The 26333-nt window shown below is 41.6% G+C and overlaps 2 protein-coding genes and 1 non-coding gene across 3 annotated transcripts; 1 reads left to right on the top strand and 2 right to left on the bottom strand.

Moving 5' to 3' along the window:
- Positions 1-832: 832 nt before the first annotated feature.
- LOC135541071 (isotocin receptor-like) lies at positions 833-17441 on the top strand. Its single transcript, XM_064967197.1, has 3 exons — positions 833-911; positions 1446-2618; positions 15949-17441. The coding sequence occupies exons 2-3, from the start codon at positions 1697-1699 to the stop codon at positions 16200-16202; spliced, it is 1176 nt and encodes a 391-aa protein (XP_064823269.1). The 5' UTR covers positions 833-911; positions 1446-1696; the 3' UTR covers positions 16203-17441.
- Positions 14869-14944, bottom strand: trnaa-ugc (transfer RNA alanine (anticodon UGC)). The gene has a single exon. It is a non-coding gene; the product is annotated as a tRNA-Ala (tRNA).
- A 2274-nt stretch (positions 17442-19715) lies between the features above and the next one.
- On the bottom strand, positions 19716-25842 carry LOC135541072 (caveolin-3-like). The gene is made up of 2 exons (XM_064967198.1): positions 25613-25842; positions 19716-20976 (listed from the first exon to the last, which is right to left on the bottom strand). The coding sequence occupies exons 1-2, from the start codon at positions 25731-25733 to the stop codon at positions 20639-20641; spliced, it is 459 nt and encodes a 152-aa protein (XP_064823270.1). The 5' UTR covers positions 25734-25842; the 3' UTR covers positions 19716-20638.
- Positions 25843-26333: the final 491 nt, after the last annotated feature.

Raw genomic sequence — 26333 nt, forward strand, 5'->3', positions numbered from 1 at the left:
TGTGTGCTCAGTGGAATAACATTTTTTCCACAATTGTTTCAGAGGCATTCATGGAATTAAATGGAAAGTTGCACTAGACATGCCATTTTTTATTTAAAAAATTATTTCACCTTTATTTAACCAGGTAGGCCAGTTGAGAACAAGTTCTCATTTACAACTGTGACCTGGCCAAGATAAAGCAAAAGTAGTGTGAAAAAACAACAGCACAGAGTTACACATAAACAGACATACAGTCAATAACACAAAATAAAATAAAATATAAAAATCTATGTACAGTGTGTGAAATGTAGAAGGGTAGGGAGGTAGGCAATAAATAGGCCATAGAGGCTAAAATAATTACAATGTAGCATTAATAATGAAGTGATAGATCTGCAGATGATGATGACTTGCAAGTAGAGATACTGGGATGCAAAAGAGCAAGAGGGTAAGTAATAATATGGGGATGAGGTAGTGGGGTGTGCTATTTACAGATTGGCTGTATTGTAGCCAAATCGACTGCTGTCGACTGTAAAGCTAGTGTCCATATATTTCATTTCTAGTGTGAAGTTATTTAATTAGCCATTTTATTATGATTGTTCGTTATGTTGGTCATTATATGATTTTAGTCGACTAGGGTAAATGATGATGATGATGACCACTTCGTTTTCAGAAATAGGACAGTTTTCATTTCAGATGGAGTGAATTGTTCAGTACTAGGCCATCATCTATAAGAGTGGCGCACATGGACACCTAGTGGACATAATGTGTAAATCCATTTCTCGTGTGTCATCTTGGCCAGGGATACCAGTGGTATAAATATCATGATACTGGCCATTCCGATCGCTACTAGTGAGGGAGGCTCACTGGTTTATGAAAACACTGTGGCGTTCCAGTATTCTATTTACAAGACAGAGGGTTAAGCAGATTCACATGTAAGTAGTCTACATTTACATTAGGAAAACCCATCATAATAGGCTATTTATTACTTGTAGGCTATGTTAAATTATAATTTGGATGTCTGAAGAATATGCATAGACAATGTGTTACACATTGGTGAGCTTCTATCAATAATTTCTTAAATCATATTATTTGGTTCTATTCCTTTTTCGTTTAAAAGGGGCTATCTTCATTTCAAACAATAACAAAGCAGACAGAGCTAAGAATACAAAGACCTTCCATGCTATCAAAATGATAGTTTTAACCATATTTTTTTACTGTAAAATGTTTGTTTACAATTAAATGAGCATATATGTTGGGTTCTGATGGGGTTCGACAGTTGAACTAAGCTCATGAGGCATGTATAAGGTGTATTCTTAGGAGCCACGGGTAGCCAAATCGCATTCATTTTAAATTACAAAAATGGATGCACCAATCTCAGATTGCCCCTTCAATTTGGTATTATATAATTTAATTGTTTTGAATGAAAACAAGGTGTTTATGTGTTTCCTCTATTTCCTCTCCTTCAGTGTCTGATCCTATTCGGATATGAATAAGAAATAAGGCTTCAGCACAAAATTGCGATTACATTATCCCACGTGCGTAAAAGGTAACAACACAGCTCCACACTAGGACGCTTTGCCTTGCCACCTGTTAAGACGAAGAGCTAAAGAATACGCGGTACTTTAAAACAACCCTCCACTGTTTAACGGTGGCTGAACATTGCTGCAATTGCATTTTGGGCGTCGCACGTAGACTGGCAGAGGATACGATCAACACAATGGAAAGTACCATATTAAATGAGCAGGACTTTTGGTCATTCAACAAATCCTGGAGGAACTCAACCCTTGGCAACGGGACCACCGGGGGAAACCAGACTAACCCCCTGAAACGGAACGACGAGGTGGCTAAAGTGGAGGTGACCGTGCTCGCCCTGGTCCTGTTCCTTGCCCTGGCTGGGAACCTGTGCGTTCTGGTGGCCATCCACACCACCAAGCACACCCAGTCCCGAATGTACTACTTCATGAAACACCTCAGCATCGCGGATCTGGTGGTGGCTATATTTCAAGTCCTGCCACAACTTATCTGGGACATTACTTTCCGTTTCTATGGACCCGATATCCTGTGCAGGTTGGTGAAATACCTTCAAATCGTCGGAATGTTCGCCTCTACCTATGTGCTTGTTTTGATGTCCGTAGACAGGTGTTTGGCGATTTGTCAGCCGCTTCGGTCCCTGCACAAGAGAAAGGACCGCTTCTATGTGATTATATCGTGGGTCCTCAGCCTATTGTTCAGCAGCCCACAGATGTACATATTTTCTCTGAAGGACGTTGGAGCCGGAGTGTATGACTGCTGGGGTGACTTCGTTGAGCCCTGGGGTGCCAAAGCGTATATAACTTGGATTAGCCTTACCATCTACATCATACCAGTGGCCATCCTGAGCCTTTGCTATGGGCTAATAAGCTTTAAGATCTGGCAAAACTTTAGAATGAAAACCAAGAGGGACCAGTGTATAAGCCTCACCCCGAAGACTTCGAAAGGCCATGCGCTCGCCCGGGTGAGCAGTGTAAAGCTCATCTCCAAAGCGAAGATAACCACCGTTAAAATGACATTTGTCATAGTCCTGGCGTATATTGTTTGCTGGACACCTTTCTTCACCGTGCAGATGTGGACGGCTTGGGATCCAGCGGCGCCCCGGGAAGGTAAATTTAAACTCCACCTCGAAAAGAACCATTAAAATGCAGTGGTGAGATTATGTGCGTAATAGGAGCTTTAACGATGGGCTTCGCAATTCTAGACTGAAGCAATTATTAACATGTACATTTTAAAGTTAAACCACAATGAATGTCCATGGTTAATTTAAAACGCTCAGAACGTATTCTGCCTTGGGGTTTATCATACGGCGTGCGTAATGGTGCATGCGGTGTAGTATTATTTATCAGGCTTCGGCATTCTGCGCACCGGAGCAGCCCACAGCTCCAGTAATGGTGTACGTAAATACTTTAATAATTACGAATAGCAAAAGGCCTCGATGATAATACACATATACAAAGATACACTATACAACTTTTGCCATTGACAGTCAAATGAAATTCGCACAATATTGGACACTGCACTTTTACCCAGGAAATGTTGGCCAACCTGAGGAACATCAGAGGATGTATGCCATTGTAAGATTAGACGCGTCATATGGAGTAGCCGCCCACACAGGCAGTGCCCACACAGACAGTGGATAAAATGACAACGTAAGCTTAGATAATTTCGCAGTATCTCATTATATTCCTCCTGCCAACCAAAATACCATGTTGCAAATGAAGCTCTGCCCACCTATCGAAATGTATTGTGACTTGTGGAGACGCGGGTGCAACGATCCGAATATGTATGGTATAATGTTGCATTTGAAAAAAAAACATTATTCGTTTTATTAATTTCATATAGGCCTATCAACATATCCTTCATTTTTTTAAAGTTTTGAATTTGACAATGGTTGTCCAGAATTGGTACAGTTTGTTTTATGAATACAAAAAAAACACCACCACCGTCCATTTGATTCACTCTCTGTAACGAACAACAACAACATGAACAACAGTGATCTTATTAGGCTATAACACCCCTCCACTGAAGCGAAGTAAATTATCCTACGCACGATCATTTACATGCTACCAAAATAAATAACTGGAAGCAGTCTTTCATGAGTGTAACCTGCGTGGTTTGCGTGGTTTGCGTGCTTTTCTGAGGCCCAACCTCCCGAGCCTGCCTGCAGTTAATCATTAGTCTGAATGTACATGTACGGCGAGCTATTGTTACCTGGGAGGCACATCGGTGCGCATGAGTGGGGCCACGCATGTCATCTCCTCAGTCCAGCACACAGGGCAGCGGCACGGCACGACACCCTAGAGCTCTTGGATGGAGCAGCAGACAGTCCACTGTAATTCATCTCTTAATGACCCGCTTTATGGCCACATCCAATGTTATTCATTAATTCATTGGTTTTCGTCAAATATGCTATTGCTGTTGGCAGTGGCGATTTTAGCATATCAATCTTGGTGGTGCAAAAAAAAGAAAGTGGGATGCATGCCAGCAAAGCCAGTGCACAACACAACACTAAACAATACATTAATTGCACTATAACGGTAACAAACGGTGCCCACAAACGGTTAGGGCCTATATAAAGCTGTCCCAACAGCAGAGTCCCAAAAGCATTTCCAACACCTTACCACTGCTACACTTGGCTATCAGTAGAGACTTATCTGGCAGCGAAACAGTTCATTCAGCCTCATTTACTGTCTTTAAAAAAAACATAGCTGATATGGCTGACTTGCTTAAACAAATGTGGTTTCTACTGACAATTGAGATATACAAACTATGGTATAAGGGGACGAAAAGCAAATAAGAGGAAATCTGTAATTTTGATTAATTAATGAGAGAGCTAGGACAGACATAGTCAATATAACTATTTGTTCAACACTTTTGAAATGAACAGTGAAAGAATTCAGAACATGGGCCGTTCTTACAGTGTTCTCCCTGTACACCAAGTCAGAACCATAAGATAAATAAGGGGGCATATAAGCAAACAATGAAAGCTCTTACAATATTCTCATCTTGCCTTTGCCGTTTGGCCATCGCTCATCCATATATTGATATGTACATATTCTTATTAATTCCTTTACACTTGTGTGTAAAAGGTAGTTGTTGTGAAATTGTTAGATTACTTGTTAGATATTACAGCATGGTCGGAACTAGAAGCACAAGCATTTCACTACACTCACATTAACATCTGCTAACCATGTTTATGTGACCAATACAATTTGATTTGATTTGATGATTACATTTCTCAAAAACAGGTTATAGGCTACATGTGCACCACCAAGTCAGAACAGTAAGCAACATTTTAAGAGGTGAAAATAAACCAAATTATTAGAGTGAGGCACATGGGCTACTAACAGCTTGCTACATAACATAGACCAAGTATTACTTTCTTAGCTACAGTACACATATCCCTCTGGCATATAACATCATTTATGCAGAAACATACAATACATTTTTGGACCCACCATGGTGTGCTGTGCTCACTTGAACAGGAAGCTGGTGCGGTGGTCCTTTTGTGGGCAAATTTTGTCATCAAAGCCTGGCATTCTCTGGATTTATGGTGCTTTCAGGAGAACTGGGAACTCGCAGAAAAAAAGTTTGAATCATGATGATGTCAGTGATCTTCAGGTCATAGCTCTAGAAAGAGGCCCGAGTTCCCAATTTACAATTCTGAGTTTAAAAAAAAGTTTAAAACATATTTTTCCAGTCGTGGCTTGTTTTTCCCCGAGTTCTCAGTTATCTTGAACTCACTAAAGTCAGATTTTGCAGTTCTGAGTTAACAGTTGTTTTGCGTGCAGCACAAATCATGCTTCATTGACAGCATGGCCAATGTTGAATGTTTATAATTTTAAACTAGGAAAATAGACCCTTTATCTTAGACTTGGGACCACACAGCCACTCCACTGAACAGCAGGCTAGTGATTGCTTTGCAATGCTTGCAGTGAGCCACTGATTCCTTCCAAACCACACATTGTTGAAGTTGCGATTTCCTACTTGTTGTGTGTTAATGTTTATGTCCAATGGCCAATGAGCACCAATACATTTGATCTATAATTTCTATTCATTATTTCTCTTCATATGACAAGGATTAAAAATGATTTGCCAGTAGATTGTCGACTTGATTCATGATGATGACTGCTAGCTAAGATTTTTAAAGTATGATGTTGACATGATCAGTCCAATCAAAGCTAATGTAGATAAAACATGATTTGATGTCATTTTATCTGTGGCCAATGACCTTAGGCCTTCTTGGTTGGGTACTTCTAATGTATGGCAGCACCCAAGGGGGCTTGAATTTTTGAGGTGACATAGTGTCCCCATGAGTGACAGAACACTGAGCCTGTGAGGACTGACACTAGAGTAGAGAAGCAGGTACGGGGAGTCAACATTTAATTAGGAACAGACATGGAACAGGACAGGAACAGCATCAGAACCAGGTAATACACAGACGTAAGACAATTAATGCAGCAGAGGGGAACAGAGCAGGGAACTGACAAATATAGGGGAGGTAATAAACATGTGATTGAGTCCAGGTGAGTCTAATAAATCACTGATACGTGTGACAAGAGGGCGAAGAGCGTGAGCAGGCGTGACAGAGCCAATCACGGCACAGCGCTCTGTATTTTCTGCTGGTTTGCCCCACCACCACAGAAAGCACTGAGCTAGGCTGAAACACCTACATTTTGGAGCTGCCTTACTCAAGAAAACAGAAAAGAGACCATGTTTGTATGCAGCTTTATTAATTCAACAATATATATATTTTTTACATTGTTTTCAAACTGATATGTGACACATATTAATGCCAAAATAACATGCAAAACAGGCAAGCCCAAATTGTACTTTATTCATTTTTGCTAAAAATGTGGAGCTGGAAACCGGTGGGGCTCTGCCCTGAATGACAGGTCGCCGCTGGCAGTTCGAGTTTTGCATGCCATTTTTGTTTACATTCCTTTCCAACCAAATTGGCCTATAATAGCTGTCCGGAAGGCATACACATTACACCAAGGTTAACCGTAGGTCTCCCCACTGGAAGCCTGAGGTAGGGGGAGCGCGGAATCTATGAAATAGTGCACCTCTAACTTTGTACAGTACTAATGCAATTAGCGAAATCAGTCACACTACAAAATGCTACCAAATAAACCACAATTCATTCATAATATTGTTCACAGACATATTGTTGCATTTTTTCTGGGTTGTGCGAAATGGTTAAGAATAATATAAAACCAGTCTGCACACCACCAAGGTGAATTGGTTTAGTCTTGAGTCTTGGTTGACAGTGTTTGGGAATTTGTTTCTATTTGTCTTTGTTACTTATTTTTGATATTTACGAGTCTTATTTTTGTATATATTTTCTATATTTATATAGTTTTAAATGTTATGAATAATTATTTGTGTTGTTCCAAATGTCTGAATAGAAATGACAGTTACTGCACACTGGTGCTTTGTTGTTGGTGGGGGGCTGAAGGGTGGTTCACCCTGAGAGCCATAGAAGCTAGACCCACCACTGGGCACATTGTTAAGAAAGGCACTACGTGACACAGGTGGAAGATCATACCTCACCACCCATTGAATTATGTTGTGTGCATGGTTCTTTAAACATCTTTTCCAGTTGTGGATCAGTGCTCAAGATGTGCCAGTGTTTTTTAATGATGTGGTCGAACTGTTTACCAAGTGGGGAGTATTGAAGGAAGTATTGAATGCTTTGGTTGGGAGGGCGGGGCGGTATGGGCGTGAGGCTGTCATCCTGGGTCATATTTTTATAACGTTCCCTTACGTCATGCAGCCATTCCTCTGGGTAACCCTGTTGTCTGAAACGCTCATCCAGATAGTCGGCTTGTTTGTCATAGTCACTTTGTGTAGTACAAATTCTGTGTATGCGACTGTATTGGCTAATTTGGAGGCTCTTTTTTATGGGTGTAGGGTAGTAACGGTCTCCGCGTAACAGGGAATCCCTGTCTGTCTGTTTCCTGTAAAGATCCGTGCTTCCACCCTACACCCCTAAAAAATAGCCTCCCCATTAGCCAATAATATGGTTGCTCCACTAAAGGTTTTGCAATTTACGCTGTGGGACTTCATTTGTGGTTTAGTACAATACCCTGCGTCACCACTTCATTGCTCCAGACCAGCGCAAGGGGGTGTTAGAGCACTGATTATGCTTTGGGTCCCAAGGTGTTAGTGTCTCTGTAGTACTGTAGCCTACTCCCGACCAGTCATGTTGTACAGTACAGTGCCTTAGTGGCGCAAAGGTCTAAGACACTGCATTGCAGCGGAAGCTATGTTGCTATAGATGCTGGTTCAATCCCGGTGCTGTCCTTGACTGGGAGATCAAGGCTGACTGTAGGTTGTTGGTTTCTCTCCCTCTAAAAACAGAAAGAAATCATTCTAAATAACAAACTGGCTTTATTTGCAAATTAGTAACAATGTCTCACCCCAAGTTCAAGAATGGCCTTTTTCTCACTAATTTTACGTTATTTGAAAACAAAATAATCTCCAAAATATTGTTATTTTTTAAACAAAGCGATTATTATTATTAATTTAGAATTATGTACGGGCGGGCAAGGTTCAAGGCACGAGGGCAGGGGGCACGGGATGGGCCACAGAGCCGTGCACAGAAGACGGACCTACACCATGGGGAAATGGGGAGGAGGAAGGGAGGGGTGGTGGACCCCTACCCCGCCCTACTGGGTAGCAAACCGCTGGACAATGGACCGTACCGAAAAAACACATGGTTGCCAAGAAAACGGCTCGTTTTGTTAGATTCTTAAAATTTATACGCAGCATTTGTATGTTGGAGTCACTTTTAATTCTTAATTGGTCAACCGTTTCTATCATAGGCCACTGTAATCGAAGGGGGCTCAGGGCAGTAGCATTCTGCTCATCTGATGAAGGTGCACATGGATCCGATTCAAACTTTGAAGACCGAGATCGAGTCATTGAAGACAGACCAGCAGAAAGAGAAACATTATCTGTGGGCAGAGATATGGGCGACAGCTGATGCATTGGTCCAGAGCCAGGCGGCATCAGCATCAGGCGGAGAATGACACGTTGAAGAGGGCGAGGATCCATGCCAGACACACTTGTGAGCCCTGGAACTCCACCTCCAACAGGCAGAGTCAACATACCTGGTGGGTTCATCAGGTCGTCGGTTCACCCTGACATTTCTATTCCTCTTCTGACAACAGAACTTGACCAACTGCTCACTAGGCACAGCAAGGGCCGTCTGGACCGTTCTGCTGTTCTGCTATAGCCTAATAAATAAATGCAGGTGGCTTATATCTTCAAAATCCTTTAATGCTTTATTATACAAATGTAAAAACATGTACTGTACAGTACTGTATTTCTTCATCATCATATTTATGCTTTCGTTAATAAAATAATGATAAAAATACTCTTTCAAAATGCCAATGTTTATTTGTGAATAAATATCACTGAATTAGAAAAATATCAGAACAATGTTGTCTAATGAAGGTTAACAAATGGTTGCTTACTGGAAAATACTCTTTCAAACACACATGGTCACATTGTACATCGCCATTATGGCTATTAGCAGGGCTATATTTTGGACTTTATAAATATTATATTTCAGATTACAATCACTCACTGTCGTTTAAAAAATATATATAATCATCTCAAATATCGTTATATAAAGCCGACCCGCTGTGGATGACTATTTCAGTACCGTTTCGCATTTCTCTGAGACAAGCATGGAGAAACAAAAATGTTCAATTATATTCCATGATATTCTTAAAATATGTGTGTTGACTGAATATATGTATTTTGATACATTGTGGATTGGGCCTCTCGAGTGGCGCAGCTGTCTAAGATACTGCATTTGAGTTCAAAATGCATTGCTATAGATGGAGGTTCAATACCTGTGCTGGCTACCTCCGGGAGACCCATGAGGTGGCTTTTGGTTTTAATTTAGAATCCTCCAACCCTCTATATGTAATTATTGGCACACTTGATCAATCACACTTTACATACTGTGTCCCATTAGCCAGGCCTATCCACATTCAGATTCTGGTATGCAGGGGAGGGAGATTGGACAATCTGCGCTGAACTAAATACAGTAGATGGCCTACTGTTTGGGGTTGCCATGTTGTTTATGTTCTATCCTTTGAAGAGGTATAATATATCATTTTAGCTGTATTGCTGTAAACAGCTAAGGAGCATGGTAAATCAAAGTGAGACCATCCATCCATTGGAAATACTTCAGAGGTACAGAACAACACTATGTATTCAAATCCAATGTATTTATAAAGCCCTTCTTACATCAGCTGATATCTCAAAGTGCTGTACAGAAACCCAGCCTAAAACCCCAAACAGCAAGCAATGCAGGTGTAGAAGCATGGTGGCTAGGAAAAACTCCCTAGAAAGGCCAGAACCTAGGAAGAAACCTAGAGAGGAACCAGGCTATGTGGGGTGGCCAGTCCTCCTCTGGCTGTGCCGGTGGAGATTATAACAGAACATGGCCAAGATGTTCAAATGTTCATAGATGACCAGCAGGGTCAAATAATAATATTCAACACAACTGCTCTCTTCTGTTCTGTTCCCTTCTGATTCCCACAGCAGCAGCATCAGAAATTATTTCCCAACATTTCAAGACAAACACCAGGAAATAAAAGGAGGTGGTAAACAGTTATTCGAATCCCCAAACAATCTTGCATTACAAGTGTATGGAAAACTATAGAAATAACAATTCTCAGCCAAAGTTATCTTTTTTTAAAGTAGAGTAGATGTCCGCTCCCCCATATAATATAATTAGCATAATAAAATAAAAAATAAAAATCCACCTGTTTAAGCTAGCGATAACAGTTTTTGCATGAGCTGCGTCTCAATCCACCTGTTTAAGCAAGAGATAACAGTTTTTGCATGGGCTGCGTCTCAATCCACCGCATCCGCCAATGGCAGCCTTCAACCGTATGCGTTGGAAGGTTGCCAAGCTACAGCTGTGTTTGTCAAACCATGAGACATCCCAAAATCGTTCTTGTCACGGAAACGTCTGTAGTGTCAGAACGGTTTGGCCTACAGATGAATATGACCACTCGATGGAAAGATGAGACTTTTTTTGCACCAGCCTTACAAGACTCATCTGAATGAAGTACAGTATATATGGAAGTGGTTTAGTGCCCCCAAATATTTTGTATGGGAAAAATAATAAATAATTATTACCTGATCTTTCTTATATAGAACAGACACCTTAAAACCAACTTCCCTTTGTTTTATTTTTGACTATGTCACGTGTGCTTATGTTTATTGATTAAATAATTCACTCCCTGGACTTGCTTCCCGACTCCTAGCGCACACGTTACAGAATAACGCCTCACCAAAGGGAAGCATCAGGGGGTGTTTTTTTTTGTTTTTGTGTTGGAGGTGATGTCGGGTTCGGGTGTCAGTACCGGAGCTACCAGGGAGGCCTCAGGTGGTTCGTCGGACTCTCATACTTCAGCTGGCTTGACAGGTTCCCATGCCTCGGCGGGTTCGATGGGTTCCCCTGCCTCAGCTGGATCGACAGGTTTCCATACCTTAGTGGGATCGATAGGCTTCCATGCCTCAGCTGGGTGAAAAGGTTCCCGTGCCTCAACCGATGCAACCAGGGAGTTTTCAGCTGGGTCATCAGGATCTCACGCCTCAGCCGGATTTGTCAGGTTTCTGCTCCTCAGCGGAGGCAATCGTTCCGCTCCTGTTCCCCGGGATCGTCCCTTTGCTTGGTGTCCTGCGGCTGGAGCCCCGTGCCAGGAGGGGGTACTGTCACGTGTGCTCCCTCTCCGGCCTCTAGGCTACCAGGCTGCTGATTATTGCGCACACCTGCCACCATCGTCACACGCATCAGCGCCTAATGACATTCACCTAGACTCCATCACCTCCTAGATTACCTGCCCTATTTATGTCACTCTCTTTGGTTCCTTCCCCAGGTGTTGTTGTTTGAGTTTCATGTCTGTGCGTTGTTCGTGTTTCTTGTTTTGTATTATGTTCCATTTATTGATTAAATGATTCACTCCCTGAACTTGCTTCCCGACTCCCAGAGCGCACGTTAGACTATCTGTTGTTCTATGTTGTGAATCTTTTATTTGTTGAGTTTCTATGGGCTAACAGCAGTAAGGCCAATGCAGTTGTATTGCCATATTGGGCATGGGATGCAACATGGTGCAAATAGTTCATTTTCACTATATGTTTCCATAAAATATAATTGGAAAATCCATAATATATTGGCTTTAAAATGGAAAGAAAGTAGCTTATAAACTATTTGAAAGCAGCCATTATGTAAGAGAACCTGGCTGCATGTGGCTATGGAGAGATAAGGTATCCATTAGCTAGCAGCACCACAGCCAGCAGTGAGCCCAGACAGCCGTACAGACTAATGGCTATTACTGAGGAGGCCATTAGTAACACATGCAGTATTTTGCTAGTGCTTGATAAGGACCACATCACACTGCCTATTACCTCCAACATGGCAGATAATGATGTCAGCATTACACCTATTCACATTCAGATAACAACCTATCAAGACACACTTGTAATACTATTCTGATGAAACTATAATGTAGGATTTAAGTCATGACACTTTATTACAGAGCAGATTATTTGACATACCCCTTGATAGAGCTAAAATAACCCATAGCTTCCTTTTCTTGCCACAGAGAAGCTAAACTATGAATTGAAAACATCCGTTAGTACAGAATGGTTGTCAGTGGTGTTTTTCCTCCTAGAAAACCGCTATACATTGGCTCCCCAGAGATGGGCTCAAATAAGATAATTTTCCACCACTCTCGCAATAAAATCAAACTGCAAACACAAAAGTTCAAGTTCTCTGTTTCCTGCTTTCCCTGAAAAGGGGTGAACTCAGCAGAAACATGATTCCCAAACACAGCAACCCACAGCCATATCATTGATTGAAGCTTCATGTGGACCTGTACTTCTTCCCTCTTTCTACACAATGGTACCATAGCTGAAATTTAAGGGATTTAGGACTTGATTACCTTCTCATACTCATATAAACAAACACACTCTAGAGTGCACACATGTAAATACATAATCACACACACACACACACACACACACACACACACACACACACACACACACACACACACACACACACACACACACACACACACACACACACACACACACACACACACACACACACACACACACACACACACACACAGTGTACAAAACATAGACTAACCAGGTGAATCAAGTCAAATGAAATCAAGTGTTATTTGTCACATGCGCCGAATACAACAGACCTTACCGTGAAATGCAGGTGAAAGCTATGTATGTGACCTCCTGGGGGTACAACTCAATATTAGGAAGGTGTTCTTAATGTTTTGTACACTCACTGTATAATATATACATATAGTAATACTACAGTACTGTAGTATTATTTCATGTGGGTATTTTGAGCTTGTTCCTGTGGGTTTAGCACTATATTGTAATTTGTTTTGAATGGCAACATAATGAAGAAAACTGGCTAAACCGTAACATTTTTTGACCAAGACAAAGTTTGCTGCCTATGTTGTTGCAATATTGATTATCAGATGCTGATCTGCAGCATCCCATCTATGAGTTGTGTCCATGCCCATCCATACCTGAGTGTACAGCCTTCATACTCCCCAAGTTGCCTCACCCTCTGCTCTGCTGTGTGATGCTGACTGGCAGTGACTCCATCAATCAGCATTCTGTGGTAGAAATTCTATAGTAAGAGAGACTGCAGATATGCAGGGAACAGAGTTGTTAAAAGTAATTTAGCTCTTCTGTGTAGATCAAGATAGCTGATATTGCCACCATTCTCTGTTCCTCCCAGTAATTCCCACATAGCTAAATTCCTGCCGATCGCAAACACAGGAGGTCACATACTGCGGTCGCACCCAAAAAGTTTGTACCAGTAACAAATACTAGCATGTAACAATGGACAATTATTTAAATAAAAATCAGTATGCCTAATAAACATTTGAGTATGTAATGAATCTTCATTTCCTCCACAAGTCTGCCTTGTCACCATGGCCATGGTATGCTCCTCCCTGCATTTAAAGAAGCTTTTGAGACACCAAGCCTCATTATTGTTATTGTCATTCGAAAAGTAACGTTTTTTATTTATTTTATTTTTTACCCCCTTTTCTCCTCCAATTTCATGGTATCCAATTGCAACTCCTGTACAGACTCGGGAGAGGCAAAGGTCGAGAGCCGTGCATCCTCTGAAACTCAACCCAACCAAGCCGCACTGCTTCTTGACACAATGCCCACTTAACCTGGAAGCCAGCTGCACCACTGTGCATACACGATGGGACAAAGACATCTCTGCCGGCCAAACCCTCTCCTAACCCGGACAACGCCGGGCCAATTGTGCACCGCCCCATAGGTCTTCCGGTCACAGACAGCTGCGACAGAGCCTGGACTCAAACTCAGAATCTCTAGGGGCACAGCTAGCACTGTGGAGGCCTTAGTAAAGTGTTATTAAATATAATGTTAGATATGCCTTTTTATTAAAACACGGAATTCCTTTTCAGTTGTGTCGACTCAAACAATCATGTGATCAGATACTAAATAGAGAGTTATTGTACTCGCTTCCATTTAAGGAATTAATAGTGTATTGCATCAGATAGCCAGGTCAGTGGTTGGCGGAGGGCCAAAACAGAGTCTTGTTTTGGAATTCTACTGCTTATCTTCTCTGGCAGGGAATCATCTGAAGTGCAGTCTTGATATTAAACTCAGATGATTGTAAATAATTGTCTTTCTTAGAAGAGGAAATAAAATAGTTTGATGTTGTGTCAGCCTTTATGAATGTGCTAAAGAGCCTAAAACGTGGCCACCAGTCAATACAGCACCGGACAACAGATTTATGAATCAAGGGAAAGATTCTAATTTGCCAGTTTAGTGTGATTGATCGTCTCCTGGTAAACGGCTAATCTACCAAAGGTTATTTATCATCATAATTCCTTCCTTGGCCCCATTCTCACCCGTGCTCCACCGTTTACAAAGCCATAAAACATTTTTATAGACATGATCTGGCAAGACATTTTTTTAACTAGGCAAGTCAGTTAAGAACAAATTCTTATTTACAATGACTGCCTACACCGGCCAAACCTGGATGATGCTGGGCCAATTGTGCACCGCCCTATGGGTCTGTCAATCACAGCCAGTTGTGATACAGCCTGGATTTGAACCAGGGTGTCTGTAGTGACACCTCTAGCACTGAGATGCAAAGTCTTAGACCAATGCGCCCCTCAGGAGCCCAATATACTGAATGCTATTTAACATGGCATACAGTATATATTAATAATAATATATCCCATTTAGCAGACGCTTTTGTCCAAAGCGACTTACAAGTCGGCTGGGGCCACTACTTTTACATATGGGTGGTCCCAGTGGGAATCGAACCCACGACGCTTGGCGTTGCAAGCGCCATGCTCTACCGACTGAGCCACACAGGACCCATATTGAATGTACTGTAGCATATACAGAACATTAATTTACATTTGGACCATTATTATTACTGGTAAATACTTCCAAACATGGAAGCTCTGGCTTTGCCTAACAGAGTTAGATCAAAAAAGCTGTGTGTCAGTGTTAGAATGTGTTTGTCTGTTTGACTGCTGCTTAGTGCCCCTTGTGGTGTCTCTGGGACTCAACCACCTGTCATGCCTCAGTGAAAAGATAATCGATCCAATGCCAAGATGCATTCATTCATATCCTTCCCTACCTCACATCTATCCAAGAGTAAGGTTATGAATATGAGAGAAGAAATGTATTGAGTTTTGAGATTGAGATTTAAGTTGTGTCATTTTGTGGCTCAAAGTAAGCTACAAAGCAATGGAATTACAGAGTAACTACTTTACTAGCTGCAGGACATTCTAATGCTGCAGGACGTCCTAATGCTGCAGGAAGTCCTAATGCTGCAGGACATCCTGATGCTGCAGGACATCCTAATGCTGCAGGACACCCTAATGCTGCAGGACACCCTAATGCTGCAGGATATCCTAATGCTGCCGGACGTCCTAATGCTGCAAGATATCCTAATGCTGCAGGACACCCTAATGCTGCAGGACACCCTAATGCTGCAGGACGTCCTAATGCTGCAGGACATCCTAATGCTGCAGGACATCCTAATGCTGCAGGATATCCTAATGCTGCAGGACACCCTAATGCTGCAGGATATCCTAATGCTGCCGGACGTCCTAATGCTGCAGGATGTCCTAATGCTGCAGGATGTCCTAATGCTGCAAGACATCCTAATGCTGCAGGACATCCTAATGCTGCAGGACGTCCTAATGCTGCAGGATGTCCTAATGCTGCAGGATGTCCTAATGCTGCAGGATGTCCTAATGCTGCAGGACGTCCTAATGCTGCAGGACATCCTAATGCTGCAGGACATCCTAATGTATTGGCAACTTGCAATCAATAAAAATCTAAGTGTGTGTGTGTGTCTTGTTTCCCCAGCCATGCCCTTCATCATCTCCATGCTGCTGGCCAGTCTGAACAGTTGCTGTAACCCGTGGATCTACATGTGCTTTGCGGGCCACCTGTTCTCAGACCTGAAGCAGAACTTTGTGTGCTGCTCGGCCCGCTACCTCAAGTCATCCCAGTGCCACTGCGAGCGTGACAACGACTCCAGCCGCAAAAGCAACTCCTCCACCTACGTTATCAAGAGCACCAGTAGCCAGAGGAGCGTCACACAAACCTCCACCACATGAGACGCCCTCACTTCCCACAATGGTACCCCCCCCAGTCAGAACTGTAAACCCCTCACACACACCCTCCACCACCGCCCCAAACCCACATTTCTCCTTCCCCTACTGTTGTCCCGCTCCGGGGGAGGCTCAACTAAAACTATTGCACTGATTTTTATATTTCGTCTCAGACATGGTTTGTCAAGAGTAAATTGAACAATTGATTGTTGTACAGATGGAGATTTATTTGGGGACATGTTGAACGTCTCCACTTACAGGCAAATGTCCTGTCACAGTTCAGAGTGAGTCATCCATTGATTGTGTTTTCAGACTGATGGATTTACATATTTGGTCCGTGGAGGAGGACAGGAGATGGTAAATGAAAAATTAAGCACTGACTGTCTGTCACACCCAACCAAGGAGAGGAGAGAGCTGTGTTCTCCTCACCATGGACTTAAAGTCCATTAACATAGGCCTCCCATGCCACAGACTTTGTGTCAATCAGATGGTGGTTTGGATTGTGAATACTGACCAAGACAGTGACATTTCTTATTAATTTTGTCAGCCTGAAGGTAAAGCTACTCTCCTCTTGCATTGCTTTGCACATATTGACATATAGGATGTCTCCTGTGCTATGTTGCTCATGTCTGTTGTATCACACCATCCTTTAGGTCACACACACAGTACGTTTCAATTATTACACAGTTTGTGAAATGACAACTGCCATATCTGTCATGCTGTAAATGTTTACTTACTTAATTTTACAGAAGGCAACTCAATAAACTAGCTACCATTTTCTTCTAGGATGAACACAAACATCCAAATGTATTTCTATGAAGATTGTGGTGTACTTTGGCAAAAATGTTCCTGCGTAATTACTCTGTCTGTACTTTTTGAGTGGTAGGCGGACGTCTTCTTCATTGCAAAATAGGATGGAGAAAATGGATTACACACACTCAGACTTGGGAGAGCAATTCCATGAATCCTGCTTTGATCTATCTGGATTATTCAATGTATTTTAGAACCTATTGCATAAAGAGGGTGACCTGCCTTAATTATCAATCTACCTGAAACTCTGTTCCTTGTGCACATCACAAATGGCAGTATTCTTTTATTTTACTTTTTACAAAGTTGGCTTCTGCTTGTACTGTAAACGTCTTGGTTTTCAATCCTTAAACCTACTGAACATTTCATAGAAAACATCATTCCCTTATTTGCATTTAAAGTACATACTGTATGTATCTCTTATTTATTTGAAATAAATTGTTTGTGTTCTATCAAGTGAGTCTGAAATGATTTTTTTTTGTGCATCAAATGGAGTTGAGCCTTTTGGACCTCCTAACTTAACTTATTTAAAAAAAAGTTATATTCTATGATAAAAAGGACATGTTTGACTATTAGTAAAACATACTAGTTAAGCTCATGTACTTTTTTAATTGCCCCTGAACAAGGCAGTTAACCCACTGTTCCCCGGTAGGCCGTCATTGTAAGTAAGAATTTGTTCTTAAGTAAGAATTTGTTCTTAACTGACCTGCCTCGTTAAATAAAGGTTAAATAAAATTTAAAAACATAAACATAAATTGTTTTACCGCCAAAGAAATTATGACCATTTCTGAATGTGGTTTAATTTTACAAAGGGGCTATTTTCTTTATTGGTGAACTATAACAAACTAATACGGTTTAAAGTGATATCAGGGGCACACAGCAAATCTTAAATAAAATAATAATAAATACTATAATCATGAAAAAACATTATTGATGATAGAGAATTTAACTAGGACTATAAAATAAATAAATGTATGTACAGAGGGTAGTGCGTACGGCCCAGTACATCACTGGGGCTAAGCTGCCTGCCATCCAGGACCTCTACACCAGGCGGTGTCAGAGGAAGGCCCTAAAAATTGTCAAAGACCCCAGCCACCCCAGTCATAGACTGTTCTCTCTACTACCGCATGGCAAGCGGTACCGGAGTGCCAAGTCTAGGACAAAAAGGCTTCTCAACAGTTTTAATCCCCAAGCCATAAGAATCCTGAACAGGTAATCAAATGGCTACCCGGACTATTTGCATTGTGTGCCCCCCCAACCCCTCTTTTTACGCTGCTGCTACTCTCTGTTTATTATATATCCATAGTCACTTTAACCATATCTACATGTACATACTACCTCAATCAGCCTGACTAACCGGTGTCTGTATGTAGCCTCGCTACTTTTATAGGCTCGCTACTGTATATAGCCTGTCTTTTTACTGTTGTTTTATTTCTTTACTTACCTATTGTTCACCTAGCACATTTTTTAAACTATTGGTTAGAGCCTGTAAGTAAGCATTTCACTGTAAGGTCTACACCTGTTGCATTCAGCGCGCGTGACAAATAAACTTTGATTTGATTTGATAACACCCAGAGACATGTCAAAAACGCCCATATCCACTGAAAAAAAGTGTTCAAAATGCATAGAATTCCCTTTCAAGATCCATATATTTGTGTTTTTAAGGTAAAAGACACCGACCTTCTACTTAAAGCCTTTTGGAATCCACATTTTACACTAAATAAGAAGTGATATTTCCTGGGGACAGAAAAGGCACCACATTGTAGGAATGACCCAGCTCATAAAGTATGTTGAACTTCTGTGTCTTACATTTAAATTAATGTGCACATACATACATGTCATAGAAAGATAGGACAAATATTTGGGACGGGATAATGCTACTTTTATAGGCATGGCCTTACGTGTCTGGATCTAGACCACTGGTTCTCAATAGGCTTTTCTGTCCTTACCTTCCAATGAGAAAGACTGGTCTACCTAGTTACAAAAATATGTTTATAATTTCCATTTTAAAATGTCAGACTTCAGAATCCACATAATAATTCAAAGTTCCTGTTGCTGCAGGATTATTTTACTGCTGTAGTAAACTGGTTCAAATTAAGATCCTACATCTATAGAGGCCAAGAGGATAATAATAATCTGTGATATCAATTCAAAGAAACCCAAATACTGCTCTGGAATATTTATAGCCACAGTCTTATCCATCAAATAATTTTGTGCAAATGTTGATAGAGCAAATTCCCCACAGATTAGGTTAGGCCCCACTCATCATAAATCGACAACAGATATTTGCAATAATACCAATGTCTTATATCTTTAGTGAGATAATTGGCGTACACTCTAATGCCACATACTTGGCTGAATTGTAGGACCTGCAAATAGAAAATACTACTTATCATTTTAAAACCTGAGTCTCCTTTCTTTCTAACATTCTTACAGTTTCAACAGCCACACAGTCAATTTATTGGTAGCTTATGTGAAAGAAATGTGAAGCAAAATGTACAATTTAGAATGTGTTTAATCAAAATTATTCAGTTGAGAAAATGCATCTTATTGATTCTGTAAAAGGTGGTATAATCTTGTTGAAGCACTATAATTCTTATTTCTATTGTACAACATCAACTAGTTTATCAGCAGGCACAAAATGCATGCATACACACACACACACACACACACACACACACACACACACACACACACACACACACACACACACACACACACACACACACACACACACACACACACACACACACACACACACACACACACACACACACACACACACACACACACACACACACACACTCACACACTCACACACACACATCTGACTGTTTAATATACTGTATATCAATTCAGAATTGGGCTCTCCAACCCTGTTCCTGTGAATTACCTCCTGTAGGTTTTCGCTCCAACCCTAGTTGTAACTAACCTGATTCAGTTTATCAACCAGCTAATTATTAGAATCTTGTGTACTAGATTAGGGTTGGAGTGAAAACGTACAGAATGGGAGCTCTTCAGGAACAGGGTTGGAGAGCCCTGTGTAGGCAGTATTGTCCTACAGGCACTGCAATGTCGTTAGAGTAACTGGGGTGTTTATGTCATGTGACCGAGAAGCTACTGTCCTCAGCATCTCAGGATACATTCCATGGCTGCCAGCGCTCTATTCCCTCAATGAACAGGCAGCTCTCTGCCTTCCAACGGAGCCAGATCTGTCACCCAACCATGCTGCAGCTATCACAGAGCCTCTAATGGCGCTGGTCGCTCTGAGCATGTCAGGACTCAAAGGGCAAGATGGACTGGGCGGGGCCCAGGGCTCCGGGCGGGGTGAGGGTAACGGGGAGTGTCTTGGGAAATATGAGGACACCAGGACTGGTCATCTGGTCTGGCATATAAAAAGGGTGCAACATTTCATCCAAACACATGTAAACACTGTGGTGGGTGTGAGTCAGTGGTGGCTGGTGACACTTTAAATGGGGAGGACAGGCTTACAGTAATGGCAGGAACAGAATAATGGAATGGCCTCAAACACATTAAACACATGGCTTCCCATGTGTTTGATCCATTCCATTGACTCCATTCCATTCATTATTATGAGCCTTCCTCCCCTCACCAGCCACCTCTGGTGTGAGTGTCTAGACCTCTTTGCGCAGGGCCACTTTCACACTGCTGAAGATTTTGCCCAGGGCTTCAAAGAAGGGGTCACAGAAGGTCTGGATGCAGAGGGAGTAGATACGACTGATGCACTGTGACTCGATCAGGCAGCTCTTGATGCAGGGCACCACGGCCCAGATATGACAGAATGAGATGCAGGCGAAGAGGAAGCCCCAGAGCAGAGCCACGGGGATGCCGAAGATGGCTGAGAGGATGCGGTAGCACCAGTACTTGGACACAGTGAAGGTGGTGTAGCTGAGCTTCCACACCCCATCCAGACTGTGTGTGCCGTCAGGCTCTGCGATTACATCCTCAAACTCTACCTGCAGGGAAGGAATACCATGGACGACGTTAGTGAATTCTCACTGATGAAAGGAAGTCTAGTGTTTTCTGAGTACCTAACACCAGGGCCAGGATTTAATCAACGACGTGTTGTCAACAAACCCATTGTACTGTCGACAATATGCCTTTGGAAGGTAATTTTCTTAATATTCACGGAAAAGTAATGGTAAATGCTGTGAATGTCCGGCACAAGTGTAAATTCCCTTTTAAAGTCAAGAACAATGTGCTTAGCAACAGTGCACCCTTGATTGAATCCTTGCCCAGTTTGCTCACAAATCAATGGACATGATTATACAAAAATGCATGTGTTATTATGACTGAACAACATTACTGTTATCATTAGTAGTGCCTGGGATACATAGTGGATGAAATGAACACAACTATACTGAGGGCCTATACCACACTTCAATCTGTTCTGTGTACTGTACTAACAAATAGACCCCTTTCTGTGTTTGCAAACATTGCCACACTAGGGACACAGGGAGTTCTCATAGACCGTTAGCAAAAAAGCCTCCATTTACATGTTGCTTATGAGTGCATTTCCCACTACCTTGGATTATGATTGGATTGTAAAGCTTGCATGAATGACCTGCTTATTATAATGTGTGTGTCATCGTTGCCCATCAACTGCATTATACGTTAAAACATTTTTTTTAAATACTTCAACTGGTAAACATACCCTTCGCTAACTTTACTACAGACTATATCAATGAGCGTTAACTACTGAATCTAAAATAGGTATTTGGCAAAGATCACAACTAAATATGCTCTTAGCAACTGCTCAAGCAATAATCAAAACAACATTGTAAGCATATGAGAACCCCAAAAACGTGTTTTGTTTAGAAGTAATAACTACAGTATGTAAATGTGGTCTATGTTGAATGGGCGCAGATGGTGGTGGCTTTCATTTTCTGCCTCCAAAAGTCAGTGCGTGACGTCATTGTGTTGTGTCCTGAAAAGAGTTTCTTCACGTAAAATGCAAGTCTGTGATGGCCCAGTTTGTAATTGCTTGTTGTATTCAGTATCCAACACCTGGTCCTTACATAGACATCTGCAACTCAACCCTGAATGGTAATTCACTTGTTACACTCAACAGATGCCTAACAGATGTAAACCAATTTCTAGAATTTGAAATATTACTACTGAATCACAGTCTATTCCTTTTAATTATCACAACTTTAAAATTGGTTGTAGGCATGCTTTCCAAACTGAAAAGTGGTGTGTGCGTATGTATTCACCCCATTTGCTATGAAGCCCCTAAATAAGATCTGATGCAACCAGTTACCTTCAAAGGTCACATAATTAGTTAAATAAAGTCCACCTGTGTGCAACCGAAGTGTCCCATGATCTGTCACATAATCTCAGTATATATACAACTGTTCTGAAATGCTCCAGAATCTGCAACACCACTAAGCAAGGCACACCACCAAGCAAGTGGCACCATGAAGACCAAGGAGCTCTCCAAACAGGTCAGGGACAAAGTTGTGGAGAAGTACAGATCAGGGTTGGGTTATAAAAAAATATCAGAAACTTTGAACATCCCACAGAGCACCATTAAATCCATTATAAAAACATTTGAAAGAATATGGCACCACAACAAACCTGCCAAGAGAGGGCCACCCACCAAAACTCACGGATAAGGCAAGGAGGGCATTAATCAGAGAGGCAACAAAGAGACCAAAGTTGACCCTGAAGGAGCTGCAAAGCTCCACAGCGGAGATTGGAGTATCTGTCCACTTTAAGCCGTACACTCCACAGAGCCGGGCTTAATGGAAGAGTGGCCAGAAAAAAAGCCATTGATTATTAAAGGGGAAAAAAGCAAACACTTTGGTGTTCGCCAAAAGGCATGTGGGAGACTCCCCAAACATATGGAATAAGGTACTCTGGTCAGATGAGACTAAAATGTAGCTTTTTGGCCATCAAGGAAAAATGCTATGTCTGGTGCGAACCCAACACCTCGCATCACCCTGAGAACACCATCCCCACAGAGACGCATGGTGGTGGCAGCATCATGCTGTGGGGATGTTTTTCATTGGCAGCGACTGGGAAACTGGTCAGAATTGAAGGAATGATGGATGGTGCTAAATACAGGGAAATTCTTGAGAGAAACCTGTTTCAGTCTTCCAGATATTTGAGATTGGGACAGAGGTTCACCTTCCAGCAGGACAATGACCCTAAGCATACTTCTAAAGCAACACTCGAGCGGTTTAAGGGGAAACATTTAAATGTCTTGGAATGGCCTAATCAAAGCCCAGACCTCAATCCAATTGAGAATCTGTGGCATGACTTAAAGATTGCTTTACACCAGCGGAACCCATCCGACTTGAAGGAGCTAGAGCAGTTTTGCCTTGAAGGATGGGCAAAATTCCCAGTTGTTAGATGTGCCAAGCTTATAGAGACAAACACCAAGAGACTTGCAGCTGTAATTACTGCAAAAGGTGGCTCTACAAAGTATTGACTTTGGGGGAGGGTGAAGCATTCTGTTTTTTTGTTTTATTTCTTGTTTCACAATAAAAAAACATTTTGCATCTTCAAAGTGTTAGGCATGTTGTGTAAATCAAATGATACAACAAATATATTTTAATTCTAGGTTGTAAGACAACAAAATAGGTTAAATGCCAAGGGGGTGAATCCTTTTGCAAGCCACTGTAAGTAATGAAATTACTGAGCTATAGTATACTCTGAAAAAAAAGTTTAACAAGTCACACCTTTTTTCTCTCTAAAAATATCTAAAATATTTCTCTCAAAAATATTGACACCCCGAAAGATTCTTAGAAATAAAGCAGTCAAAAGATTAGTATTTGGTCCCATATTCCTAGCATGCGGTAACTACGTCAAGCTTGTGACTCTACAAGCATTTTGGATGCATTTGAAGTTCATTTGGATTGGGTTTCAGATTATTTGTACACTATATAAATGCAAAATAATGTATTGTGTCCTTCTGGAGTCACTTTTATTGTAAATTATGGGTTTCTAAACACTTCCACATTAAAATGTGGGTGCTACCATGACTACAGATCATCCTGAATGAATCGTGAATAACACAGAGGGTCTAAGATCACACCCCCAAGACATGATAACCATTATCAATAACAGGAAAGGTTAGCATGTCTTGGGAGCTAACCATTACCAATAACAGGAAAGGTTAGCATGTCTTGGGAGCTAACCATTACCAATAACAGGAAAGGTTAGCATAACCATTACCAATAACAGGAAAGGTTAGCATGTCTTGGGAGCTAACCATTACCAATAACAGGAAAGGTTAGCATGTCTTGGGGGCTAACCATTATCAATAACAGGAAAGGTTAGCATGTCTTGGAGGCTAACCATTACCAATAACAGGAAAGGTTAGCATGTCTTGGGGCTAACCATTACCAATAACAGGAAAGGTTAGCATGTCTTGGGGGCTAACCATTATCAATAACAGGAAAGGTTAGCATGTCTTGGGGGCTAACCATTATCAATAACAGGAAAGGTTAGCATGTAACCATTACCAATAACAGGAAAGGTTAGCATGTCTTGGGGCTAACCATTATCAATAACAGGAAAGGTTAGCATGTCTTGGGGGCTAACCATTATCAATAACAGGAAAGGTTATCATGTCTTGGGGGCTAACCATTACTTTAGGGGAAAGGTTAGCTAAACCATTATCAATAACAGGAAAGGTTAGCATGTCTTGGGGGCTAACCATTATCAATAACAGGAAAGGTTAGCATGTCTTGGGGGCTAACCATTACCAATATCAGGAAAGGTTAGCATGTCTTGGGGGCTAACCATTATCAATAACAGGAAAGGTTAGCATGTCTTGGAGGTACATTACAATCTTTGACCCTCTGTAATTTTCTCACTCATCATTATTCATGATTCTTTCAGGATTATCTGTAATCGTAGTAGCATCCACATTAATGTAGAAGTGTTTAGAAATATGGTTTACTCTTATTTAGAAAAAATGTCACTCCAAAATGACTCAATACATTATTTAACATTAATTTATATTGAGCACAAAATCATCTGAAACATAGAATAAAATAATATATATAATATAATATAATGTTTTGCATACAATATAGTTCAGTATTTACATGTTTTATTTTATACAGTCATTATTGCGCATCTTCATCAATAATTTCCGACTCCACTGTACATGCTATACTTAACAGATGACTCACTCAAGTCAACAAAAGTTTTTTCACACGCCCTGTTTAGCCAGGCAGTAGACTATCTCCTTCCACGCTCTCCTGAGCTCTGGGGAAATATAAGGCATGATAGATTTCACTGTATGTAAACATGATGACAATCACAGGAAAAGCAGCCATAAAGCTCTGAAAAGAAACCACCTCATAATATCCTTGTCTGTCGCAGCACTTTAGCCCCATTCCAGAAATAAACACTGGGTGCCGTGCTGGGGCATAAGGAACAGGCCTGGGACTATTTTGGGACATTCATGGCAGCAACACAGCAACATACTGAAGTGTTCAGTGTTGGCTTTAAGTTTAGACTTTAGACTTAATTTTCAACTAAGGTTTAAAACTTGTCTTTCCTTACTTGAGGCAAAACGAGTTCAACCTGTAGATTCAGTGTGCGTGTGAGTGGGTGGCGTCGTCATGGTTTACCTACCTTGATCACATCCTCATTGATCAATTTAGGGTCTCTGTTGATCAGGTCGATCTCCTTGGTGTGGCTGTCTTTCACAAATTTCTCCTCGTTGGTGTTGTACTGGTACTGGTCGGCCATGGTGGGGCCGTGGGCCTGGGCTGGGGCAGAGGCAGGGAGAGTAGTGGGGCGTAGAGGGCTGGGGCAGAGGACAGTGAGTGTGAACCCACTGAAGCAGACTGCAGGCAGCCCCCTCAGTCACACTGATCCTCCCTGTTACTACTGTGACGACACGGCTGAAATTCCCGTGGACAGCTGCTGCCCCCACACACACGCACGCACACACACACACACACACACACACACACACACACACACACACACACACACACACACACACACACACACACACACACACACACACACACACACACACATATATATACATACACCGATACACACACACACACACAGAAAAGCATGTCTTAAAGGGGATCCCAGAGCCGTGTCAAATTTCACACTGGGCTGTGGGGTCAGCAGGGCAGGGCTTACATGGTAGCATGAATTTCCACTCTAGGGTGATGCAGTGACGACTCTCCTACTCCTGCTCCCACTAACACCAACAGTTCACTACAGTACCATCTGCGCTGACCAACAACTTCCAGACAGGAAGAATGTAGGACTTTGTCACAAACAGTAATCCACTGTATTATGCTTAGTCAACAAAGTATATGTGAATGC

This window comes from Oncorhynchus masou, chromosome 6 (assembly GCF_036934945.1).
Source record: "Oncorhynchus masou masou isolate Uvic2021 chromosome 6, UVic_Omas_1.1, whole genome shotgun sequence".
Classification (NCBI taxonomy): Eukaryota; Metazoa; Chordata; class Actinopteri; order Salmoniformes; family Salmonidae; genus Oncorhynchus; species Oncorhynchus masou.

What these genes read in the sequence shown, in the direction of transcription:
- LOC135541071 (XM_064967197.1), top strand. Translation starts at nt 1,697, where the DNA reads ATGGAAAGTACCATATTAAATGAGCAGGACTTTTGGTCATTCAACAAA. An exon ending in TCCAGCGGCGCCCCGGGAAG is followed by an intron (nt 2,619 to 15,948) that starts GTAAATTTAAAC and finishes TTGTTTCCCCAG; the next exon opens with CCATGCCCTTCATCATCTCC.
- LOC135541072 (XM_064967198.1), bottom strand. Translation starts at nt 25,733, where the DNA reads ATGGCCGACCAGTACCAGTACAACACCAACGAGGAGAAATTTGTGAAA. An exon ending in TGAGGATGTGATCAAGGTAG is followed by an intron (nt 20,977 to 25,612) that starts GTAAACCATGAC and finishes CCCTGCAGGTAG; the next exon opens with AGTTTGAGGATGTAATCGCA.